The following is a 23,741-nucleotide window of genomic DNA, read 5'->3' on the forward strand; positions in this document are numbered from 1 at the left end:
TGAGGCAGGAGAATGGCATAAACCCGGGAGGCGGAGCTTGCAGTGAGCTGAGATCCGGCCACTGCACTCCAGCCTGGGCGACAAAGCGAGACTCCGTCTCAAAAAAAAAAAAAAAAAAGAAGAAACCCAGAAACAATACAAAAGGAACTACGATGAAAATTAAGGCTTCTTTCTACCGCTGACTTCTACCTCCCAGTCCTCCTTACAGTACTTTATCAGTGTGTGTCCTGTGAATAAGAGAGGGTATATGTGTATAAAATTGTTTATGTGAAGTATATTATTAAACTTTTCCGGCCTTTTTTTTCATTTAGTAATATTTCTTGGAGATTCACTCGATTGCTTACAAATTCTTGCTTTCTGATCATTTGGAGGACTTGGTTTTTAATTCTTTTAGTGTCTCCTGTTACCCCTTGACTTCCCACTGTAAGCAGTAACTTCCTACCTTCATTCTCTTCCCTGTGTCACAACTTCATATGGTTATTTCTTCTTAAATGTACACCTTAAAAATTCTGGGGCAGGCTCAGTGGCTCAGGCCTGTAATGCCAGCACTTTGGGAAGCCAAGGTGGGAGGACTGCTTGAGGTCAAGAGTTTGAGACCAACCTTGGCAACATAGCAAAACCTCATCTCTACTAAAAATCAGAAATATTAGACAAGTGTGGTAGCACATGCCTGTGGTCCCAGCTACTTAAGAGGCTAAGACGGGAGGATAGCTTGAGCCCAGGAGATAGAGGCTGCAGTGAGCTTGATCATGCCACTGTACTCCAGCCTGGGTAAGAGCAAAAGCGAGACTGTTTCAAAAAAATGAAATTATTTGTGACTTTAGTTCTCTACTTAGAAACTTTAATGTCATTTGACCCCTTCCAGTGGAAGAGGAAATAAACCAATAACCTTACACCAATTCCCTACCTTTTCCTTCACATCTGTCTCCTAACTTTTCTCATGTTATACCTGTATTATACTTTGCCAAGGTATTTATTTGCATTCTGTGCTATATCCATAATTTCCAGTTGTTTTGGCTTTAGATTTACACTTAAATGGTTTATTATTCCTCACGAGATCTTTGTACCAAGCAATTATTTTTAATTTATTCAAGGATTTTATTATAGGAAGAAGACAAGAAAAAAATAGAACTTACTTCACTTGTTTAATAAATGAATAATAGCAAAGCAAGAGTAAGCACCAGAGTAAAGTTTATCTTTGGGTGCCTCCTGGTCAACTTCCTACCTAACCAAAATGTCTCTTTGTCTCAGGTGCTGTGACATGTATATGGATGAATGAACAGTGTAGCAGTATCATCACAGGCGGGGAAGACAGACAAATTATTTTCTGGAAATTGCAGTATTAAGTGCCTTTTCCTCTCCTGAATATTAAGTTGAACTCTATTTAATGCATTTGTAAACCAAACTTTTAAACGGACTGGTGAATGTGCAATGCTAGTAATTAGAAGTTTTACCACATGGAAAATTTGTGGTTTTAAACTTTCTAAATCATGGTGACTTTGTTGAAAGCCATTAGTTGCCATTCTCTTAAGGCAGATAAAATGTGGCAGTGCTAGGGAAAACATGTTACATTGTAAGGCAGATGATCATCCCTGTATGATGATTGTCAGAAGACAGGACTGGGTAGCAGAGAACAGCTAAGAGATAAATTGGGCTAGGGAAACTTGTCAGAAAGCACTGAACAATTAAGAATTTTCCAAGAAAATGTGCAGTATTCTCTGCTACTTCTGAATCTGTTTTGTCTTCCTAATCTATCACAATTGCTACCCATCGGGTTTTGGGTGTATGTTTTCATAGAGTGGTTACTTTCTATAATGCTGTACCCAGATTCTAAGAACCTGGAGGATTAGCAGTTCTTATAACAGTAAGTTTACTGTGTATAGGAACGGTTTGTATTTCATTATAGCTATTCATCTTTTCTACATTAAAAATATTTTTCTCTAAACTGTTTTCATTTTATTTAAGTAACTTAAGACTAGTGTTTTTAAGACCATAGATCTAGAATCATCTTCTAGAAAACCATATTTAGTGATATGAATGTAATTCCATTACTTTTGAAATTATCTTCAGACTCAGGTAGATAATCCAGTATTTTTTTCGCTTCTAAATTTCAAACAAGGTAAGCTGTATAGCAGTAGCAGATTTTTATATTCAACCTCTGAACCATGGTTAATTGTGCGACTTATTGTTTCTGTACTCTTTAAAAACACTGTTGTATCTTACAAGTAGTATGATATAGGAGAAAAAACTTGAGTCAGACCACACTAATAGAATTTTCAAAGTCAGTTTCAAGTGTTATTAAGTATTATCTGGTCTCAGGTACTGCTAGGGACAGTCAGTAGCCTCAATGAGTTCCTGCTGCATGGCAGGGGTGAACCAGCTCTCTTGGCCCTGGTAATCTGGGGTTCCCAGCTGGAAGCAATTTTCCTGACACTCAGTCTCAGCACTGTGAGCTGTTCTTAGGGCCCCTGAATGTCAGCTTGTTCTGGGAAATGATGTCTCCCATAGCTGAAAGTGAATTCCACCTGCCTATCTTCTAGATCATGCATAAGTTTGGTGAAAGCAAATGATGCAGTAACCGACAGACTAAAATGTAACTTTATGTATACATATTTAATTAGAATAGACATAAACCAAAAAGAAGAAAAAAGTCAGGATAAAATGTCACTATCATTTTGTTTGCAAGGAGTCAGGAAATGGAACAAGTTACCAGAAAAATATTCTAAGACCATCCCAAAGTAGCTAGGTTACATAATCTTAAGAGTCAAATGCCAAAATTAAGTATTATACCACTTAATCCACAAATGAACAAAAGAGGAGTCAAAAGTTTATCCTGTTTAGTGTAATAATTTTTACATTAAATATATAGTGATTCACTTCGCACAAAGTGGTACTGGCAACTTTTAAAAGAAAGAAGTTTCCATTATGCATTGACTAAAAAATCTCAAAAACAACTAAGCAGCTATGCTATAGCTCGGTAAGTACCATTAAACTGTTCTGGGCTAGTGTACATTTCAGGTTAATAGAGAACTACATTTTGGGTTTTAGAAAGGCAGCAATAATTATATTTTGGCTTTTAGTCTAGATGCTTAACATAGTTAAGGCGACAGTTTAAGCATATTAAATGAAGGTAGTTAAAATTTAAGAATCATCACAATCTCTTGCAACCTACATACACTGTTTAATGCTTACATGGAATGAAACCAGTGTTCTTAATTGGCATTTTACACACACACAGAATTTTTTTAAAAAATCAAAGGCAGTCGTTCTAAATGTACTATGGTAGCATGTTAAAAATGCAAATATGCTATAGAACTAAAGTAATATGAACAGCACTACTCATTACCTAGGAGAAAGGTGACTGGTTTTCACACAAAGCTAAGCCTGTATCAGTCATCCTAATCACAATGGCTTATAAAAGCATCAGGTTTCCAGTAGAGAAACTATTCTAGGAAAGTCAGTAAATCTCTTGAAAGTTTCACATCTGTAAAACCAGGATAAGGCTACAACTATTTTGAAATCTGAACAAGGTATCAGATGAAAATAGTAAGATTCCCAGCCATAATGTAAGATAGAAAGGTCCTCATGCAGCATATGCTCGCTGGCTCCGGGAAAGCTTCATGTGCATAATACAGAAGTTGCCAAAGGAGGAAACTGGAGATGTTCAGCTACATTTCCATGGTGCCGTGAATTTTACACCTCAGGAATGGTGTGGTCCATTAGGCTTTTCATGATGCTTGGTGCCATCCTACAAGAGAGGTGCTTTTATTATATACTGAGATTCTGTTCCCCTGCCCCCCCTGAAAATGCTATGTTAATCCAAGAAAATTCCCAATTCCAATTTAGCACCTGTTAGCATCAAATGTGAATGGAGAGAAAGGAAAGATCTTTTAAATGAGTCCAGAAGCATCTCTGGTAATCTAGTTGTTGACAGACCCTCAGTGGGAAAGGCTATCTGTATTTGGCTAGAGAAGTTAGGATACAAATGAATTCTTGTACATTAAACCTGGTGATTTTTTTTTTTTTTTTTTTTTTTTTTGAGGCAGAGTCTGGCTCTCTTGCCCAGGCTGGAGGAGTGCAGTGGCCGGATCTCAGCTCACTGCAAGCTCCACCTCCTGGGTTCACGCCATTCGCCTGCCTCAGCCTCCCGAGTAGCTGGGACTACAGGCGCCCACCACCTCGCTCGGCTAGTTTTTTGTATTTTTTAGTAGAGACGGGGTTTCACTGTTAGCCAGGATGGTCTCGATCTCCTGACCCTCGTGATCTGCCCGTCTCGGCCTCCCAAAGTGCTGGGATTACAGGCTTGAGCCACCACGCCCGGCCCAACCTGGTGATTTTTAAAAAACAGAAAATGACAAGGCTGTGATGAGTTGGGGTAGAGGGATCCATCAGTGATTTAAGAAAAGAGAACTTTAGAACAATTAGTCATGACAATAACTCCTTTTTACCCCCTCGAAGCGTAGGGAGGTGCATTCTATCCAGAAGCCAACATAAAAATTTCATTACAATGGTTATGTTTATGAATCTTTTAAATCTCATTTTCACATGCATGATAGAGGTTCTGAAAGAAGGATTCCAAGCTGGCTTGGCAAAAACAGCTATGGTAGATGCTAGGATATGAAAAGCTGTATAGAAGTAACCTTGTTGCCTCTTTTCATTTCTGATCACTTGGCTTTCTAATCCTCAGTTCCTGAGCACAGATAGCACCAACACACCACACATGTCTATCTGCTTCCTGAGATTCTGGAGAGAAGGGAAACTTACTCCTAGCATTCCACTGGCAAGAATTCTCCATTACGAACCACTACAACTATATTTATACTGAGCAGAGGAGTGGTAGGCAGTACAACTGCAGTCAATTGTACTGCAAATTGAAAGCTAAAAGCATGCCCACTTTTCCTTGCATTCTTTTCTTCTACTAGGCAATATCAAAACTGAGGAAAGTATATGTGGATTTTATTCCATACTTGGGAAGTTGTAAGAGCTCATCCTTACCAATCCCGCTGACTTAAATAACTTACTTCAAATTTCTAGATAAACACCAGTATTCATTCCTTAGGTAAAAGACCCAAAGGGCTGAGAATTAAACTATAGTGCTTACATTAAGTCACACGACCATATGCATTAAGTTGAGGAATTGTTTACTTACCGCTTAATAATATGTTCAAAGATAAAAGCAGGCATGATTGTAATAGTAACTACAGTCCCAGATGTTGATAGTATGTCTGCAATTTGAGAGTCCTGATAAAAACACATATTAAAAATCAATTCCACAGAGGCTTTATTTAATAAATACAAAATTATGCCAGTCTTGGTAAAGAAATACAAAATATATGTCCTGTTATGTTTTGTTAAGATCTCTAAAATCCTGCTTGGTATTTCTAATTTTTTTCTAGTATTTCTTACCAAGTTTAATTGTACACTGTTTTACAGCTAGTAACCAGTTTGCTTAAGTAAACTGAGTTGAATATTTTAGTCAAAAAAAAACCCTTTTCCTTTCTGAATATTAAATAATTTTCCCCATATACAATACTACCATCTCCTCTTAGTTAACTGTGTATTCTAAATCAAAGTCTACGAAATGAGGAGGTCATGCTTAAAACTTTTTGACCTTAAGATAGACTTATTTAGGAATTTGTGGAGGAGAAAAACTATAAAAATAAAGTATTAATATGAACCAAAACTATTATTCATTTCCTTGTATTCCTGGATTGAGAAATGTTGGGCAACTATTCATTTAGAATGTCATAAAAATCTTTGTTGCCCATATTTCCACAGAATTCTAGTGTGAGGTACTTCTGAAATCATTGATTCCACCCCCCTTGTTATAGGAACTGTAGTTCTAGATAACAGCCCAAATAATTCCCGTGACTGGCTAGAGCAAGAACCCAGGCCCCACGTTCCCCATCTCCCACCTAAGTCACTGAAAACAGCACCACCTAAATACAGTCAAAAGACAGACATTTTCTAAAACTGCAGCAGAACATGGCACAAAGTCTGTTCCTTACCTTCAATCCAATGACATTCTGTCCATTGATTTCACAGATGTTATGTTCTGTGAGAAGACCATTTCTGGCTGCAGAGCTATCTTTCACTATGGATGTTATTTTTCCATTTTTAAAGATAAAACCAACATGTCCAGTGCTATCCTTATGCATGGTAATCGTCCGTTCAAAGGGCCTACAAACATAATGGGTTATATTAAAAACTTAATTCTAAGGTAAACATTTTAATGGATTTCATATACCATAAATGTTGCCATACTGGATACTTTTATAATAAACACTGTTTCTAATAAGAGCAACTTACAGCTCTGATTTTATACATTCACAGAACATCTTTGTGTAAAAGTTTTTTTTAAGTTTATTCATTATGGTTTGACTGATTTACTAATCAACATTTCCTTCTTTAAGTATCAAAGACAACTGCTTTATATGGTTTTATCAATGTTTTTCCTTTATAATTAATCAGACTTTACAGCATTAAGAATAAGATAAGCTTTTTAACTAAATCACAGTGGTAAAAATAATTTTTATTTTTTATTAACTTTTGGTATTTTCTACAGCCAAATCATATTTAGGAACTATTTCTTTTGTTTAAAACCTCTAAAATATTTCTCACAACTTGACTTTGAAAATTTTATACACTGCTATATTTGAAAAGAAAAACTAGAGCAGCAGGAAGACGTTAAGTTCCTCAAGCCCCTTTGGAAAGGAAGGCATGCAGCTATTATTAAAAGGCATCCAGCTGTCCCTCTAAAGTTGTTACACCAGTTACGTTTGCTTGATTCTCTATAAACTCTGTTATCATGTTATCATAAGGGTTTTATGATAAACTTGTGTTTACAATATTAAATCCAGAAGAGGCATTTCTTCCTGTTAGTACAACTTACTCTTTGAAACTCTGCTTACAGTAAAAAGGACATTCATCTGAAACATTTACTAAATACCTAAACTGAATGAGCAACTGGAAACACAAAGATAAAACAGAAGTTTCACTGAGAAGGAACAAAAACTCAAAAGCTTACCAAAGCAATGTGATATAGGTCTACCCTTAATTGGGTAAGGAGTAGACAAGAAAATAAATGGAGGCCCCTGTTTCATGTGCTAAATGTTTAAGGTCTAAGTGAATGAGCTGCTAAACAGAATATTCCATGTTCTTGGAAACTACTGCTTCATAACTACCCAAAAGTCTTGATACGGTTTTCAGAACTCCCACACTACTTGGAAGTCTGCATGGGCTGTGACCCTCACAATGAGGCACCACTGTGATAGTATGTCTACAATTTGAGAGTCCTGATAAAACTAGGCCAGATGTATCTAAGCAGTAAGTCGGAAAGTGAGCTCAGAGATACCCTGCTACTCAGTTACTTCTCCAACATACATTTTCTATTTTCTAGAGAGATTTGTCCTATAAATTCTGAAATAAGGTATCATATCAGAATGCTTTAAAAACAAACAAACAAACAGTCTGCACCACACAGCTGCAAGACTGTAAGGCTCATCAATAACATTTTATCATTTTCTGCAACAAAATAATACATTCACAGACTCTGAAAGCCCAAAAAAATGGAAAACTAGTATTGAATTTTCATTTGAACTGTTTAGTAACAGCTTACCTGTCACGAATGGTCATGGTAATCTTCTCTCCAAAAGCCTGTTTGAGCACCTTGTGCGCTTTATCTGAGCTCCACCCTGCACAGTTTTCACCATTGATCTGGAGTACTTGGTCCCCAAATCTCAGACCAACCAATGAGGCTGGAGAATTAGCCTGGACTAGCTGAACAAATATACCCTAGATAATAAGAAAATAATTTTCGTCATTTACCACTACTATGATACGGTTTAAAATGCTGGAAAATTAGGAAACAACTGTTTGTTAAAAACTCTACCTTAGTGATTAAAAAAAAAAAAAAAAAAAAAGGAAAAACTATAGGAGTCTATCCAGTTATCACCTCAAAAGAAACTGAAAAATTTATCAAGATAGTAACTCCAAAGAATACGGCAAAAAAGTGAGATTTCAATGGCAATTTTTATACCAAATCATAACCCACCTGACCAACCACAATCCCCCCTTTCAACTTGGAATACAAAACTAAGGAAAATAGAGTGGGACAACTTTAATAAATGCAAGTGTCTAATGAGTCTAATACCAGATTATCAGTCCATAATCATGTTTAGGGGAAAAGCAAGTCACATATTAAAAAGTTTGGTGAGTTCTTTTACAGCTTAATAAATGACAGTTTAAGGTCATAATTCTACCTTTTGAGCTGAAACATTCCTTTACCCATTGGCTAAATTGTGTATAATCAAGTAAGATTAAAGTCTGTCAGACTAAAAAGATGGGCATATTAAATCCACATGCACAGGTTTATAAAGAACACACAAATAAATACAGAAAACTCAAGTACTGTTAACAAATAACTACTTACATGGATATTTTTACTTATGTAAAATCTCAATCAGAAGTTGAACAAAATATAAATAGGTAAGTATAAAAGAAGAATAAGCCTGGTAAATAAAATGTAAGTGCATCTACCTCAATCCTAAGCTAGGTCACATATTTCTATCACGCATCTGTTACATTGTAGAGTGATAAGCAAGAACTAGGTAGCACCCCATATAAGAAAAAATGCCCTTTGGCCAAGTGAACAAATCCACTGCAAGTATTTCCTACAGTGGGGCCAAGGGGCCTATGAAAAGTATCTTTTCTCTTTAGGACAGAGGAAAGAACACAAGAGCAATCCTGGCGGAAGGGGCAGCAGTATTCTCTATTCCCTGAAGATTTTGGAGAAAGGGCAGCAAAGAGCATCCCAACCAAGCACACAGATGTATTTTGAATAAGATACAAGTGAGCAAGGCCATCATCGATGGCCTCAGCCCCCTGGGTGGGCAGGCAGGGTTGGGGCTTCCTGCCAAGATCAGCCTCCTCCATTTACAGCAGTGCACCACACTTACCATTTTCTGTGTTGAAAGGCTGGATGCACTAAGCTACAGATGTATGACTGAAACTGAATCCAATAAGGTAATGGCTGAAACTGTAAATTGGGGTAAAGACTCAGCATGTCCTTAACAATTCTAAATGGTTCCTCAGAGAGTAACCCTGTTTCATATATTCAGTATATTAAGGTGAGAGGTAATTATAAAGTAATGGCTGCCCTAATTAGAAAGCAACTTTTACTCAAAAAACTCAAAAAATGACCTATTAAATTCAAATATGAAGGATGTTAATAACAAATCTGCAAAAACCACCTCACAAGTTAAATACTGATCATTTGGTTTAAAAATGCGCACACACCTAGGAGGCGGAGGTTGCAGTGAGTCAAGATCGCGCCACTGCACTGCAGCCTGGCGACAGTGCGAGACTGTGTCTCAAAAAAAAAAAAAAAAAAAAAAGGCACACCGACATTGACTATTATTGGTCAGTTTTTTCTTAACCTTCACATCTGCTCTATTTAATTGCCACAATTCTATTATACAAAGTACATTATAATATATGTAGGCCAGTGAAATGTATTCCAGTTAGAATATTCAGAAAAGAAAAACATCTTTCAAAGTAATGTGGTTGGAAGTCCCAACTATGCCTCTGCAAAATAGAACGTCCCCAACTGAACAAATTTAAGTTAGTAGATTTAAAATATTCTCAACAACAGATGCACTATTATAATTAAAGCATTTCCATTTCAAATTATTTTAACGTTAATCAATTATGTAAGATATTTAGACAAATTCAAATAGGTATTTAAAATACTTACATTATCTATTGATTTAAGCCTGAGTCCAATTTTTCCATCTTGATCCTTACACAAAATGACTTCACGAATCCCTTGCTTAATTTCTGCTCTACGAATTCCAACATCATTACCAGTTACAGGAGCCACCATATAGTTCACACTGGAAGGTCTTGCTACCAACTGCTGACAAAACCGTATACAATGTGTCAATATTTAGAAACACTCTCCTTGAAAAGAACAATGATAATTAACTGGGCAATCCACAAATAATTTCCTTCAGATAAAGTCTGATGTCTATGAAAATGGCACTGGCTCTATTACTAATTCTTCACTAACTTATTCCCACACATATCATCTCTAACAGATTCAGTGACTCTCTCTTGTCCTTTGAATTCACTGGCATTTGTTTCACCGGTATATTGGCTTGTCTTCATCTCAAATGTATTATCTTTGAACTTAAAGGCCATATACTTTTGAAATATTTTCCAGACGGTTCTTTATGTCACGATCTTTGACAATCTGCTTATCCTTTCAGAATTTCCAAACAAGAGGCAAACTTCTTACCTCAGTGTTACTGGGAGGATTAAATGAAAAGTGCATGGGCACTGGCACACAAAAGAGAGTCAACTATTATGTCTCCTCCCCTCTAATAACCATCTATTATTATGATTAACAAATCATATGCACGAACCAGAATGCTCCAGAATACCTACATTAGGGACCTGTATCAGGTACCATGTTACAAGTTTCTAATTTTTCAAGTTTTCCTAACCAAAACTGGTGTCTTATTTTAAGTGGAACCTTTCCCCAACCAAAAAGGAAATGGAACAATATTAGGCCATTAAAAAGAGGAAATCCTGCCATTTGGACAACATGAATAAACATAGAGAATATTATTCCAAGTGAAATAAGCCAGACACAGAAAGACAAGTACCGTCTGGGTCTCACTTATACGTGGAATCTGAAAAGAGTCAAACTCACAGAAGTAGAGACTAGAAGGGAGGTTGTCAGGGGCTGGGGGTGGGCAGGGCAAAGAATGAGAAAATGTTGGTCAAAGTGTACAAATTTTCAGTTATGAGTACGTTCTACAGATCTAATATACAGCATAGTAACTATAGTTAATAATACTGTACTGTATACTTGAAATTTGCTAAGAGTACATCTTAAGTGTTCTCACCACACACCAAAAGAAATATAACTATGTGAGGTGACAGATATGTTAATAACCTTGACTGTGGTAATCATTTCACAATGTGTGTGTTTGTGTGTGTTTGTTTATCAATACATCAAGTTGTATTGAGATATACAGTTGAATATAAACAATTTTTATTTGTTAATTATACCTCAATAAATAGCTGGGGAGAGGAAGATCTGGATGGAACATCAAGAGAAGAAAAATAAAATATGTGAAATGAAAAATTCACTAGATATGAAGAGTTAACAGAAATCTCCAGCAACAAATTAATTTAAAATAAAACAGAAGAAAAAGAAAAGGTGGCGCACTGAAGAACCCTGGAGATGCAGACACAAAAAATGAAGGTTTAGGTCAACCTTCTAGGTATTAACTTTTTTTAAAAAAAAGACCAGCTGAAGTATTGCCCAAGGGCAAAGGGATCTAAGCATCCATTTAGTGAACAAAGGAAGTTCTAAATTTTAACTACAGCCTCTTGACCAGTTACTAAAATAAGAATCAGAGCAGCTATGACTCTCTTCTTTGTATTTGTATATTTCCTGTAAATACAGCAATTAATCTTTCTGTTCCTCTATAACCTCCGTTTACCTTTATGTATGAATTGCTAGTAGTGGTTAACTTTACACTTTTGCCTTTAAATTAAAAATATTCTGTTGTGAATGTGAATACTTATAAGGGTAATTAATATCATATAGTAATCAATACCATGACCACTGCCCAGAGATGGCCACATTAACTGGTATCATCCCTTTCTAGAGAAAGGGTGAGAGCAACTTCATTTATATCGAGGGGTGCATGGCTTCATTTCGTACACCCCTGAGTTAAAAATGATTTTTATATTTTTAAAGATTATCAACAAAAAAACAACAAGAATATGTGATAAAGATCATAAGTGACCATGAAAGCCTAAGGTATTTATTATGAAGCCCTTTATAAAGTTTGCTGAACTCTGATTTTATGAACTCTGATTTTATGAAGTTCATCTTTTAAGGAGAAAGTATAAAGTTGTTGTTGTTGTCAAATGAAATTCAAGTATCTGTACAAGTGTGTGGATATACTGAGTAGTCAAAAGGAGTAGGTGGTAACAGATATTAAGCTACTATTTGTCAGCTCCAAATCCACCCTTCTAGACTTTACTTGGTGATGCTGGGCCTAACTGTGCAAATTATAATTTTGTTTGTCAGTGACTGGAGTGACAAGCACCTCGTTCCTTCCTTTGTGCTTCCTGCTCCTGTCAGTACTGTGTAAGCCTGGCCCTTTACCCTGGCAGTAGCAGTTGGTTCCAGTCTGCAGCTTTTACTGACACTCCCAGAACCAGCCTCATTACAACCCCTCAGAGGCACCAGTAGTGTCCCCTCATTCGAGGTGTGAGTCTCAGCTCTGCGGGGCTCTTCCCTCAAGGTTCTAGGTTCTGCTAACTCCAGTCTCTCCCCTGTGTCATCCCAGTCCTAGGAGAAGCAGCTAGCTATCTGCAATTATGTTTTTTTCAATTTTTCAACCTCTTAAAATACCTACTATTATTTGTTTTCCCAACTGCATCACCACTAACACAAGTTTTCAATAAATATTTGGTAAATACATAAATGCTAGGTACTGTATATGCATTGGGATATGGCAACAAGACAGACACAGATTTAACTACAATTACAATAAGTAGTACAAAGTGCTATGGTCATAGCAATAACCTTAATAAAAGGTTATCACATCCATTATAATTAAGCTAGAATATGGAGTCTAATTACATGGAGCTTTGGATTTCAAAAAGAATGTTTGAAGACTAAAGAGCAAAGGCTTGGCGCAGTGGCTCATGCCTGTAATCCCAGCACTCTGGGAGGTCGAGGCAGGTGGATCACCTGAAGTCAGGTGTTTGAGACCAGTGTGGTCAACATGGTGAAACCCGGTCTCTACTGAAAATACAAAAAATTAGCCGGGCATGGTGGCACGCGCTTGTAGTCCCAGCTACTTGGGAGGCTAAGGCAGGAGAATCACTTGAACCCAGGAGGCAGAGGTTGCAGTGAGCTGAGATCACACCATTGCACTCCAGCCTGGGTGACAGAGTGAGACTCCGTCTCAACAACAACAACAACAACAACAAAAAAGATTATGAGCAACAAAGATACGATAGACCTATATGTGTATTTCAGAATGATTAACTTAGCAACAGCTTAGTACCATCGAAATAAGTTACTAGAGGAAATTTAAGAGAGTACTATAATAATGAAGGCTAGAAGTATAGAAACCCTGAATATGGTTATAGTAGGACTAGGATGGATAAAAAACAGACAAAATGAATACAAGAAACAGAAACAGAATCAACAGGACTTAGTAAATGACTAAATGCAGAAGACAAAGGAGAATGAACTAGTAAAAGGTATCTGAATCTAAATCCTAATAAACTCAAAACAGTGTAGCACAAAATGAAGTAGACTATGTAAGAAACGATATCCAAAAGGAAGTCTAAAATTTCTGTGAAGTGAGGTTCAATGCTATTGTATATTTTTGAGTTAGCCACAAACAGGAAAGCCTATATTAACATGTAAAGTATGGTTTTATATAATTCAAAATTAATTACACTGTACATACCCCCTGAAGTGGTGCACCAGAAACCACGGCCACATTTGCACGTATTTCTTCTTCATTTAAACTCAGCCCCATGTATTGAGACAGCTCCGGATATAGTTTGGGATAGAGATCTAATAAGTAAATGAATGAATGAATAAATTAAAAAGTACTTACAGAATACACAAAATGAAAACTTCTTTTATTATGGGCTTCTGCGTATTAGCGAAATTATACTTAAGTTATAAAATCTAGAATGAATTTAAAGTAGCAATTTGGAAAGGCATCTCCCCATCTCTGTAACCATTAGAAATGGAAAATACAGAAAATGTTTAAAATTCATAAAATATGAAGACATCTGAACTGAAACAACCAGATTCCTAAACACTCAAAAGTAGAAATAACTTTTCCAAATAAACTATCTTGCCTTTCCTGTTTCTTAAAATAAACCTACTTGATTAGGAATTTAGTAAGAATACCACTTACCAATTCAGAACAACTGACCAAAATATCTATTTGTCAAGTCAGCTACTTTATGACTCATTCTGTAAACAGGGCTATGGAATGATTCTTCTGAACAATCTTTTTTTGAAAGCTTGTAAATTTATTTAGTGTCTTATCAATTTTAATAATTTTAACCACATTCCAATGAAATCCTGCAAATGGTATTTTTAAATATTAACATTATTTCACTTGGTAGTAGTTATATACTATTTCCAAAAGCTCTTTTCTGCATGAGACTTAAATTATCTGTGACTTAAAATGAATTTTCTATGAGGCAAGGTTATAAACTGTTGTAAGACAAAATGACAGGCCACAAAATTTATTTAACACTTATTTTGTATCTTAAGTCATAGTATTTAGAAGCTCTGTCCTGAATCCCTCTGAACCTTGAAGAAAAAGGGACCAAAGACAGGATACAGAGAATGAATAAAGGCCTCAATATTTAAGAGGCTTCCCAAAGAGGAGGTGGTTGGAAATTTCAGAAGCTCCCATAGGAAAGACAGAAGACAATTCAGAAAGTTCAACAGCAGCAGCATGATGATAGTTCTTAAATGTGAATTCATAAAGTTCTTACATGTGAATTCATATATATAATTCATTCATAAATGAATCAGCCACATGTTAGGGATTTACAAGTCAGTCTAAAATCAATTTTCATTAAGCCATGAAATACATCCCCATATCCACAGTTCACTATCTTAATTAGAAAAAGGGTTATTTTTTGAAGTAAACTTTTTTTTCTTATTCATAACTATTTGAGCTTAACTACCAATTTTATGCAGCCTGTCAAGAAAAAAAAATCTTGGATTCCTTATTTGAGCAAAAGAAGATAACAATATTTCTGTTCACAGAGAATGAACTCAAAGTATAAACCTACTTCGATCTTGAGAGATAGGAGCAGAAGCTTCTGACAAAATTGCTGGATTGGCAGGGTTTGCAGAAAAAGCAGTTTGAGCCTGAAAAAGAAAAGAAGAAAATTGTAACAATACGCTATACTTACTTTATATACTTATATAATTTATAAGCTAAATCCAGTACTTCCAAAAAGAAACTAAAACAATGAAGATTTATGTAAGAAAGTTTAATTTCAAACATGTCAGCAATACATTTTTTCAAAGGAAATCTGCAAATCAAAATTATATTTGATATTCTAAATACTTTTAAGGCTATCACAAAAAAATTGTAGAAGTACTATTCTACATGTCTTATAACCAGTATTTCATAGTGCTGCCACAGTAAATATTTTCAAAGTGCATTCTAAAATGGATAAATTTTACATTTTCATTATTCTTTTACTAATTAGTCCAAGTAAAAATAATTTATTTGCATAAGAAAAAAGCATACCCATATTCATATAAAAAGTCACATATCAGAAAAACACCTAAAAAATAAATACTAAGTTGCTAATATTTACAATTTTAGCATGTCCCACTGAAATCATCTTCATCGCAGCAAGTATAGCAAGGGATTTATGCTAAACACTTTTAGAATATCAGAAATTATGAAAATAGCACAGTTTATCACTGACATAAATGGATGATGACAAGGTAATATAATTTGTAACTGTTAAACTTGCCAAAATCATTCTGACACACTCTGACACTCTAGCATTTATCAGTGCTATTCATGCCCAAGTATCCACTTCTCAGGGCTGCCTCGATGGCCTATATCATATGAAGTATTTCACTGATGGAAATACTTTATCCTTTACCATTAGATCTGACTTTCTGAAATAGCTATATGTCATTAGAGACAAGTTTGGTAATAAGTTGTATGACCAATCTCTACCAACTTTTTACTTTATTGGAAACGTGTAATTTTAAAAATGAAGTTCATAGTAGTATCTCAACCTAGCCCTAAAATCAATGTCAAGAGTAGTCCCAAAGATGCTTTGGAGATATGAAAGCTTAGGTTAAATAAGTAAAGCCTACAAAAGCTTTGAATGGTACTAAAGTCATATGTTCTGATATACTTGTTGAGTCATCCTTTAATATTTATTATTTCATAATTTGTTAAACATTCTAAACAAAATACAGCATGAACATCTTTATAACTGTAAATAACAATCCACAAATTGAACATGTGTTGAACTTTGAAAGTTCTTTCACCACGATTAGCTAAAAGGAGCTAGTGGCTTGTTATATTACTTCTTGAATCACATCTAACAAAAAAAGTACCGTGCAGCACTGAAAAAAAAAAAAAGAGCTATAAAGACATGAAAAGACATGGAGGAAACTTAAGTGGATATTACTAAGTGAAAGAAGCCAACCTGAAAAGGCTACATACTTTATGATTCCAACTATGACATTTTGAAAAACGCAAAATTGTGGAGGATAATAAAATATAAGGCCAGGCACGGTGGCTCAGGCCTTTAATCCCAACACTTTAGGAAGCCGAAGTTGGAGAGGTGCTTGAGGCCTGGAGTTCAAGACCAGCCTGGGCAACATAGGAAAACCTGCCTATGCAAAAAACTGTTTTGGCCGGGCACAGTGGCTCATGCCTGTAATCCCAGTACTTTGGTAGGCCGAGGTGGGCAGATCACCTGAAGTCAGGAGTTCAGCTGACCAACATGGCATGTTGTCATGTTTCTCATGGCCAACATGGCAAAACCCCGTCTCTAGTAAAAATACAGAAATTAGCCGGGCATGGTGATGGGTGCCTGTAAATTCCAGCTACCTGGGAGGCTGAGGCAGGGAGAATTGCTTGACCTCAGGAGGTGGAGGTTGCAGTGAGCCCAGACCGTACCACTGCACTCCAGCCTGGTGACAGAGCAAGACTCCGTCTCAGGAGAAAAAAAAATTTTTTAAAGCTAGCTAGATGTGGTGGTGTATGCTTGTAGTTCCAGCTACTTAGGAGGCTGTGGCAGGAGGATGGAGGCTGCAGTGAACTATGACTGTGCCACTGCACTCCAGCCTGGGTAACAGAGCAACATCCTGACGCTAAAAAAACCACAAAAGCAAAAGCAAATTATTGGTTGCCAGGAGTTTCTGGAAGGGAAGAAAGAACAGGCATTAAAGGATTTTTAGAGCAGTGAACCTATTCTGTCTAATGCTACAATGGTATACAGTCATGTGCTGCATGTTCTGATCAATGATGAACCACATATACAACAGTGGTCCCATGAGATTATAAAAGAGTTCAAAAATTCCTGCTGCCTAGTGACATCATAGCTGCCGTTAACACAACTCATTAGTTTGTGGTGATAGTGGTGTAAATAAGCTTACTGCACTGCTAGTCATATATAAAAAAGACTAGCACCTACAATTATTCATGGTACATAATACTTGATAATAAATGACTATGTTACTCATTTATGTATTTCCTGTGTTATACACTTTATCTTTAGAGTATATCCTTCTACTTACAAAAACAGTTAACTGTAAAACAGTCTCAGGCAGGTCCTTCAGGAGGTATTCTAGAAGGCGCTGTTACCATTGGAGATGACAACTCCATGCATGTTACTGCCTCTGAAGACCTTTCAGTGGGACAATGTGGAGGTGGAAGACAGTGATATTGATGATCCTGACCCTGTGCAGGCCTAGGCTAATGTGAGTGTGTGTTTTAGTTTTTAACAAACTTATAAGCAATTTTAAAAAACTAAAAATTTAAAAAATAGGAAAAAAGCTTATAGAATCAAGATATAAAGAAATATTTTATATAGCTGTACAATGTGTTGTGTCTTAATCTATGTTATTACAAGAGTCAGAAAGTTAAGAAATTAAAGTTACAGGAAGCTAAAGTTAATTTATAATTTGACAAAGAAAAATCTTTAAATAAATTTAGTGCAGCCCAAGTATAGAGTGTTGATAAAGTCTACAGCAGTGTACGGTAATGTCCTAGGCCTCACATTCACTCACCACTCAACTCACTGACTCACTCAGTGCAACTTCTAGTCCTGGAAGCTCCATTCATAGTAAGTGCCATATACAGATGTACCATTTTAAATCTTTTACATCGTATTTTTACCATACCTTTTCTGTGTTTAGATACACAAATACTATTGTGTAACAACTGTCTACAGTATTCAGTACAGTAACATGCAGTGTTACTCTATCATACAGGTGGGATCATACAGGTTTGTAGCATAGGAACAACAGACTATACCATATTGCTTAGATGTGTAGTAGGCTACGCCATCTAGATTTGTGGAAGTACACTCTATTAATGTTTGCATAACAAACTGTCTAATGTGGCATTGCTCAGAATATACCCGTCTTTAAGCAACACATGACTATATACACATCACTATACATTTGTCAAAATCCATAGAACATATAACACCAACAGGGAACCTCATGTAATGAAAATATGTAAACTTCAGGTGATATTAATGAGCCAGATGTACCGCTCTGGTGCAGATGCTCATACTGGGGAGGTTGTGCATGTGTGAGGACAGAGGGTGTACCGTACTTTCGGATCAATTTTGTTGCAAATCTAAAATTGCTCTAAAACACAGCTTACTAATTTAAAATACTTCTCCTTTGTATGTAGTTATGATTTTCTATTCTTTCATTGCTATTGTTTTTAATCCAAGGAATACTGAAGAATACATATAGAAAGCTCCCTGCAAACAAAGTTATATAAATTTAATTATGTTATTTGCAGTAAAAATGAAACAAAAGGATGTAACCCAATTTTAAGTACTGTAAACCATTAAATGTAGCTACTTATTTCAAACTTACTTTGAAATCTGACACTACTAAAAAAAAGGGGGTTACAGGTGCCCCAAGGAGCATGCCAGGGCCTATTATTTCTGCCATTAACAGAAAGGATGTGGAAAAAACATGCTTGTAGCATCACTTCTGCCAAATTCTGCCCACCGTATTAGGAAACTGATAAGCTCTGGTTCTATATATCATTATTTATTAAAAGCTTACTTTGCATAAGTAGAGGAAACCACAGGCTCTTGTCAGGATTTGGAATGGAGAGAAAGGTCTAGGGACTGTATGATGTTAAAAGCCACAGCCTAATGGCTACTGCAGAATAGTTTACAAAATACGAATGGTTGGTTCATTGCTGTAATTTAGCTTTGCTGTGGTGTTAAAGGCCAGCAGATGAGAAAATGAATACTACCTTCCTTCATAACACCATTTCAGGGGAATCTTAAGAATAAAAACAAACATGAGTATCATTCACCTTAGAAAATGATGCAAAACAAACAAACAAACAAACAAACAAATAAACTACAGCCAAAGAGTTTAATGGCTAGATTAGGAATATTTTTAAATTCAGGGGTAATAAAAGAACCATGTTTCCCACTCCTTATTCACTGTTCTATCTTCCAGCTGCTTTCTGCTCTGAACATAAAAGGTTCTTTAATGTAAATATCTATGTAATTCACTTCTGCTTAAAGAGGGCAGCATGATACAGATTGTAGCCCTCTTTATTTTTCATTCCAATATCTGTCAATATCAACTCTTCTGCTGCTGCTGTTTTCAAAATCAAAAGTCTCAGCTCATACCCGACTATGGTAAATTTACATTCAATTCCATAAAAACCTAACAAAAAAAGGATGAAAACAAAGAACAGATTAGTTATTCTTACGGGTCCACCTAAAAATCCTTATCAGTTAATGTGTTGATGTCATATTAGTGGCTAAGCAGTTATTCTGGAAAGCTAAATATTTCAGATAAAAGTCTTTTAAAAAGAGTGCTTGGGGGCTGGGTGCGGTGGCTCAAGCCTGTAATCCCAGCACTTCGGGAGGACGAGACGGGTGGATCACGAGGTCAGGAGATCGAGACCATCCTGGCTAACACCGTGAAACCCCGTCCTTACTGAAAAATACAAAAAAAACTAGCCGGGCGAGGTGGCGGGTGCCTGTAGTCCCAGCTACTCGGGAGGCTGAGGCAGGAGAATGGCGTGAACCCGGGAGGCGGAGCTTGCAGTGAGCTGAGATCCAGCCACTGCACTCCAGCCTGGACTATAGAGCGAGACTCCGTCTCAAAAAAATAAATAAATAAAATAAAAAGAGTGCTTGTTTAGATGAACTACGTGGAAATAAAACCACATGAAGAAAATACTGACAAAATACTAAAGAAGTGATAGGAACATGTAAAAGATGACTGAATAGGCCACGTGAAACTTTGAGGCATCAAAGCCTTGGCAGCTGAACTGTAGATTTCAGAGATTTTACAACCCTCATTTTAATATCCATACTGGATCTATGATAGAAAATAATTGTTCATAATTCAATTATCAATAAGTAAATCTCACTTTCTAGTAAATTGAAGACAGGGCACCAATAAAATGATCTTCAAGGTAAGGAGTTTTCATTTATTTTGTCAAATTAAAATAATAAACAATAGCTGAAGAAATTCTAAATTGATAAAGAGATCAAGTTGAAAGCTAACCGTAAACAGACAAATCCATCATATACTACAAATTATCCTCAGTTAAAATAATTATCAAAAATTTCCCAAATAGCCAGAATTGGTCCCAATTCCTCACTTTGTTCTTAAGCAGAAGCATGTGTCTTCAAAATGCAAAGGACTATAAAAATTTTCAACTCAATGCAATGAGAAATACTGCAATCTCTACACAGTCATTTAGAGAATAAACAAGTGAAATGTCTGCTGCTCATCTCTCAAAGAAAAGAAATCACTACACTTTCCCTGTGCTTTTAAATAACTGCTCTTCTAAAAGTAGCATGTACTCCACTATTTCTGTAATTTTAACTTCAATTAGGAGGCAGAGAATTACTTTAAAGAGTGGTCATACCTAAAGATCCAAAAGACAAACATACCAATTTTATACAAAACTATGAATATCTAAAAAATTGGAGCATATTTTGTCAACTCAAATATGTTACATATAATTTAAATTTTAGTCAGAAAATTAAGCTACATGTAAAAAGTGTAAGTCAAATTAAAAAAATCTCATGCCTATTCACAGTGAAATGAAAAAAAATTGCTAGTTTTTCTGTAAACTTTTTAGTCTGCAATTAATAAAACTAAAGAAAGGTTTATGAAGTGTAAAAATGAACAAATATATCTGCCATTTAGCTATCTTGCTTTACTTCAAGCAAGATGTTACTATGCTTGTTTTGAAAAAAGTATTTAAACTATCATACCTGAATTACTTTGTCTACCTTCAAGTCTTCAAGAGATGGATAGAGCGACATTTTTGCAGGATTCTTCTAAAGAAAAAAAGAAAGCTATATTACTCTGATGTCACAGAAAATGGAAATAGACACATAAACACGTATAACTATTTAACACAATAAAAAACATTTAAATTGCAAAACATATTAAAAAATAGGAATATATAGGCCATACCAAAAGTCAGCTGATACTTAAGAATCACCAAACTATCTCTCTTCCCCTAATATTATTACTGAACTATATCCATCACCGATTTTTAAAATTCCTTTCAAGTAAAAGTCCCTTCATTTTACAAACTTAGAAAATCAAATAGAATAGTTATGTGACTTACTCCTAACTTACACAAGTACTTGCAACTTAGCCAGGACTACGAAACTACCCTTAGTACAATGCCCTTGGGCACCACACAGCTACATTTCCTTCTAACAATAAAAGCCTAAAAGCAGACCATATGCAGTAACAATACATGAAACCTCTATTACTAAGAAAAATATATACACACATATATGCATATAGAAGAAACTATATTAACTAACAGATTTATCTTCAGAAGACAGATGGTAAAGGAGTGAGGAATAAGAGGGAAATTTTTACATTTCATTTAAAATACTTCTATATTAAGTAAAGTATGTTTTTTAGTTATCATAAATTGCTTTTTGTAATAATTTAAAACACAATTCTCTTAACATATTATATGAATACATATTTTAAATTTTATTTAGCTGTTTTGAGATGAATACCTGATACTTTCACTCAACCCAGTAAAACAGAATATATGCTAAACTGGTACATGGTTTAACGTTAAGATTCTTGATTCAGGTATCAATTTATTACCTCCCATTTCCAAATCCACTTCTTACTGCTTTCTTTCCCAAAATGGAGCTGAGCTCTTTCAACATTGCTCTGTTACCAGTTGGGATGATGTTAAGCCTTGTCAGTAGAGGCAACTGGAGGTACACTGTAGGAGGAAGAGGTTTTCTCTTCATGGTTCCAATGTACTACTCTAGTCAGACTCCTGCAGTACCTGCTCCTACAGCATCTTGCAACTTGCAGGAAGTAGTTCCATAAGCATGCAGAAGCTAACCCCAACACTCTGTCGAGTAACTCTGCAGCAGAATGCCACCACCAAGGAATCTCCCAGAGCAGCTTTCTCAACCCCGTCATGTGGCTTCTGCAGCAGATTCCAAGGTTCAGAACGCCAGAGGGAGAATTTCAGGGAAGTTCCAGAAGCAAGGTCCAGTGCCATCTGTCCCCTCTTCAACCAGACCTGGATCACAGCCCAGGTAAGGGAGCAGCTCTAGAGTTAGTGGCTACTTATTAAGTCTGCTCTTACAGTATTCTTCAAAGTTGTCTTTACTTCTTACAAGTCAATCTCTATTTCTTCAATCATGTTATAACTATTAGTTCTGTGTATTAAACCTCCACTGTTAAAATCACTATATGGTCTCTGTCTCCCAGTTGGACAGCAGTTTTTTTTAATTAATATAATTCACACACTCTAAAATTCAGCCTTTCAAAGTTTACAATGCAATGGTTTTTAATGTATTCACAGACTTCTACAATCATCTCCACTACCTGTGAATATTTCCATCCTCCCCAAAAGAAAACGCATGCCTCCCCATTCTACTCTCCTTCCAGCTCCAGGCAACATACACTTTCTCGCCTCTGGATTTACCTGCTCTGGATACTTAATCTAGAATCTTAGGATATGTGGCCTTCTGCATCTGGCTTCTTTCACATAGCATATGTTCAAGGTTCATCTGTGTTGGAGCATTTATCAGTATTTCATTCATTTTCATAGCGGAATAATATTCCACTGTATGTATAACACATTATATTTATGCTGTCATCAGCTCATAACATTTGTGTTATTTGCACTTTTTGGCTATTATAAATAATGCTGTTAAAAATGCCAATGAGCATTTGCATTGTTAGCAAATAATATGTGAGTTTATATACTTTTTTAATAAATGCATCTTTAATTCTCTTGGAATATAGCTAAGCATGCAACCGCTGGGTCATATGGTAACTCTAATACCATCCCCTTGATGATTACAGGATTCGACATATGAATGGAGGGACACGGTCACAAACATTCAGACCATATCATACACCACTATCATATATGATTTACAAATATTTTTCTTATTCTGAAGATTGTCTTTTCATTTTTTTCACAGTGCATTTTGCAGTATGAGGTTTTTAATTCTGATGAAGTTGAATCTATATTTCTTCTTGGTTGCTTATGCTTTAGATATAACATCTCAGAAACTATTGCCCAACTCAAGGTTATGAAGACTTATCCTTATGTTTTCTTCTAAAAATGTTATGTCTTTAATTCCTGCATTTATATCTTTGATCTATTTTATGTTAATTTTGTACATAGTGTGTGGTATAGATCCATATTCATTATTATCCATGTGGAAACCCAGTTATTTCAGCACCACTTTTTGAAAATAACATTTTTGAACTGTCTTGGCACCGTTGTTGAAAATCAATTGATCATAACTGTATGCACTTATTTCTGCAATCTCAATTCTATTTCATTGATCTATATGTCTATCCTTATACCAGTACCACACAGTCTTGAGTACTGTACATTTGTATTAAGTTTTAAAATCAGTTAATGTGAATCCTCCCACTTTGTTCTTTT

General features: G+C 35.8%; 2 protein-coding genes across 8 annotated transcripts in view; one reads left to right on the forward strand and one right to left on the reverse strand.

Moving 5' to 3' along the window:
• NSMAF (neutral sphingomyelinase (N-SMase) activation associated factor) overlaps positions 1 to 1,945 on the forward strand; it is a 76,644-nt gene extending 74,699 nt beyond the window's left edge. Inside the window, 1 exon segment of the mRNA XM_011982192.1 lies at positions 1,252 to 1,945. Within this exon segment, the coding sequence (XP_011837582.1) occupies positions 1,252 to 1,346 (95 nt within the window). The 3' untranslated portion in view covers positions 1,347 to 1,945.
• A 635-nt stretch (positions 1,946 to 2,580) lies between these two features.
• The window catches only part of SDCBP (syndecan binding protein (syntenin)), a 30,252-nt gene continuing 9,091 nt past the window's right edge, over positions 2,581 to 23,741 (reverse strand). For 2 of the 7 annotated variants that reach the window (XM_011982179.1, XM_011982176.1), the window contains 8 exons: positions 21,058 to 21,123; positions 14,866 to 14,944; positions 13,509 to 13,618; positions 9,755 to 9,913; positions 7,619 to 7,794; positions 6,009 to 6,180; positions 5,150 to 5,241; positions 2,581 to 3,748 (listed from right to left, as the gene is read on the reverse strand). In XM_011982179.1, the coding sequence (XP_011837569.1) occupies positions 3,694 to 3,748; positions 5,150 to 5,241; positions 6,009 to 6,180; positions 7,619 to 7,794; positions 9,755 to 9,913; positions 13,509 to 13,618; positions 14,866 to 14,944; positions 21,058 to 21,108 (894 nt within the window). In that variant the 5' untranslated portion in view covers positions 21,109 to 21,123 and the 3' untranslated portion in view covers positions 2,581 to 3,693. Of the gene's footprint in view, positions 3,749 to 5,149; positions 5,242 to 6,008; positions 6,181 to 7,618; positions 7,795 to 9,754; positions 9,917 to 13,508; positions 13,619 to 14,865; positions 14,945 to 21,057; positions 21,124 to 23,741 lie in introns of all 7 variants that reach the window. The other 5 variants (XM_011982177.1, XM_011982181.1, XM_011982178.1 and 2 more) reach the window with 5 other exon arrangements.

Source organism: Mandrillus leucophaeus, unplaced genomic scaffold (genome assembly GCF_000951045.1).
Source record: "Mandrillus leucophaeus isolate KB7577 unplaced genomic scaffold, Mleu.le_1.0 Scaffold236, whole genome shotgun sequence".
NCBI classification, from domain to species: Eukaryota; Metazoa; Chordata; class Mammalia; order Primates; family Cercopithecidae; genus Mandrillus; species Mandrillus leucophaeus.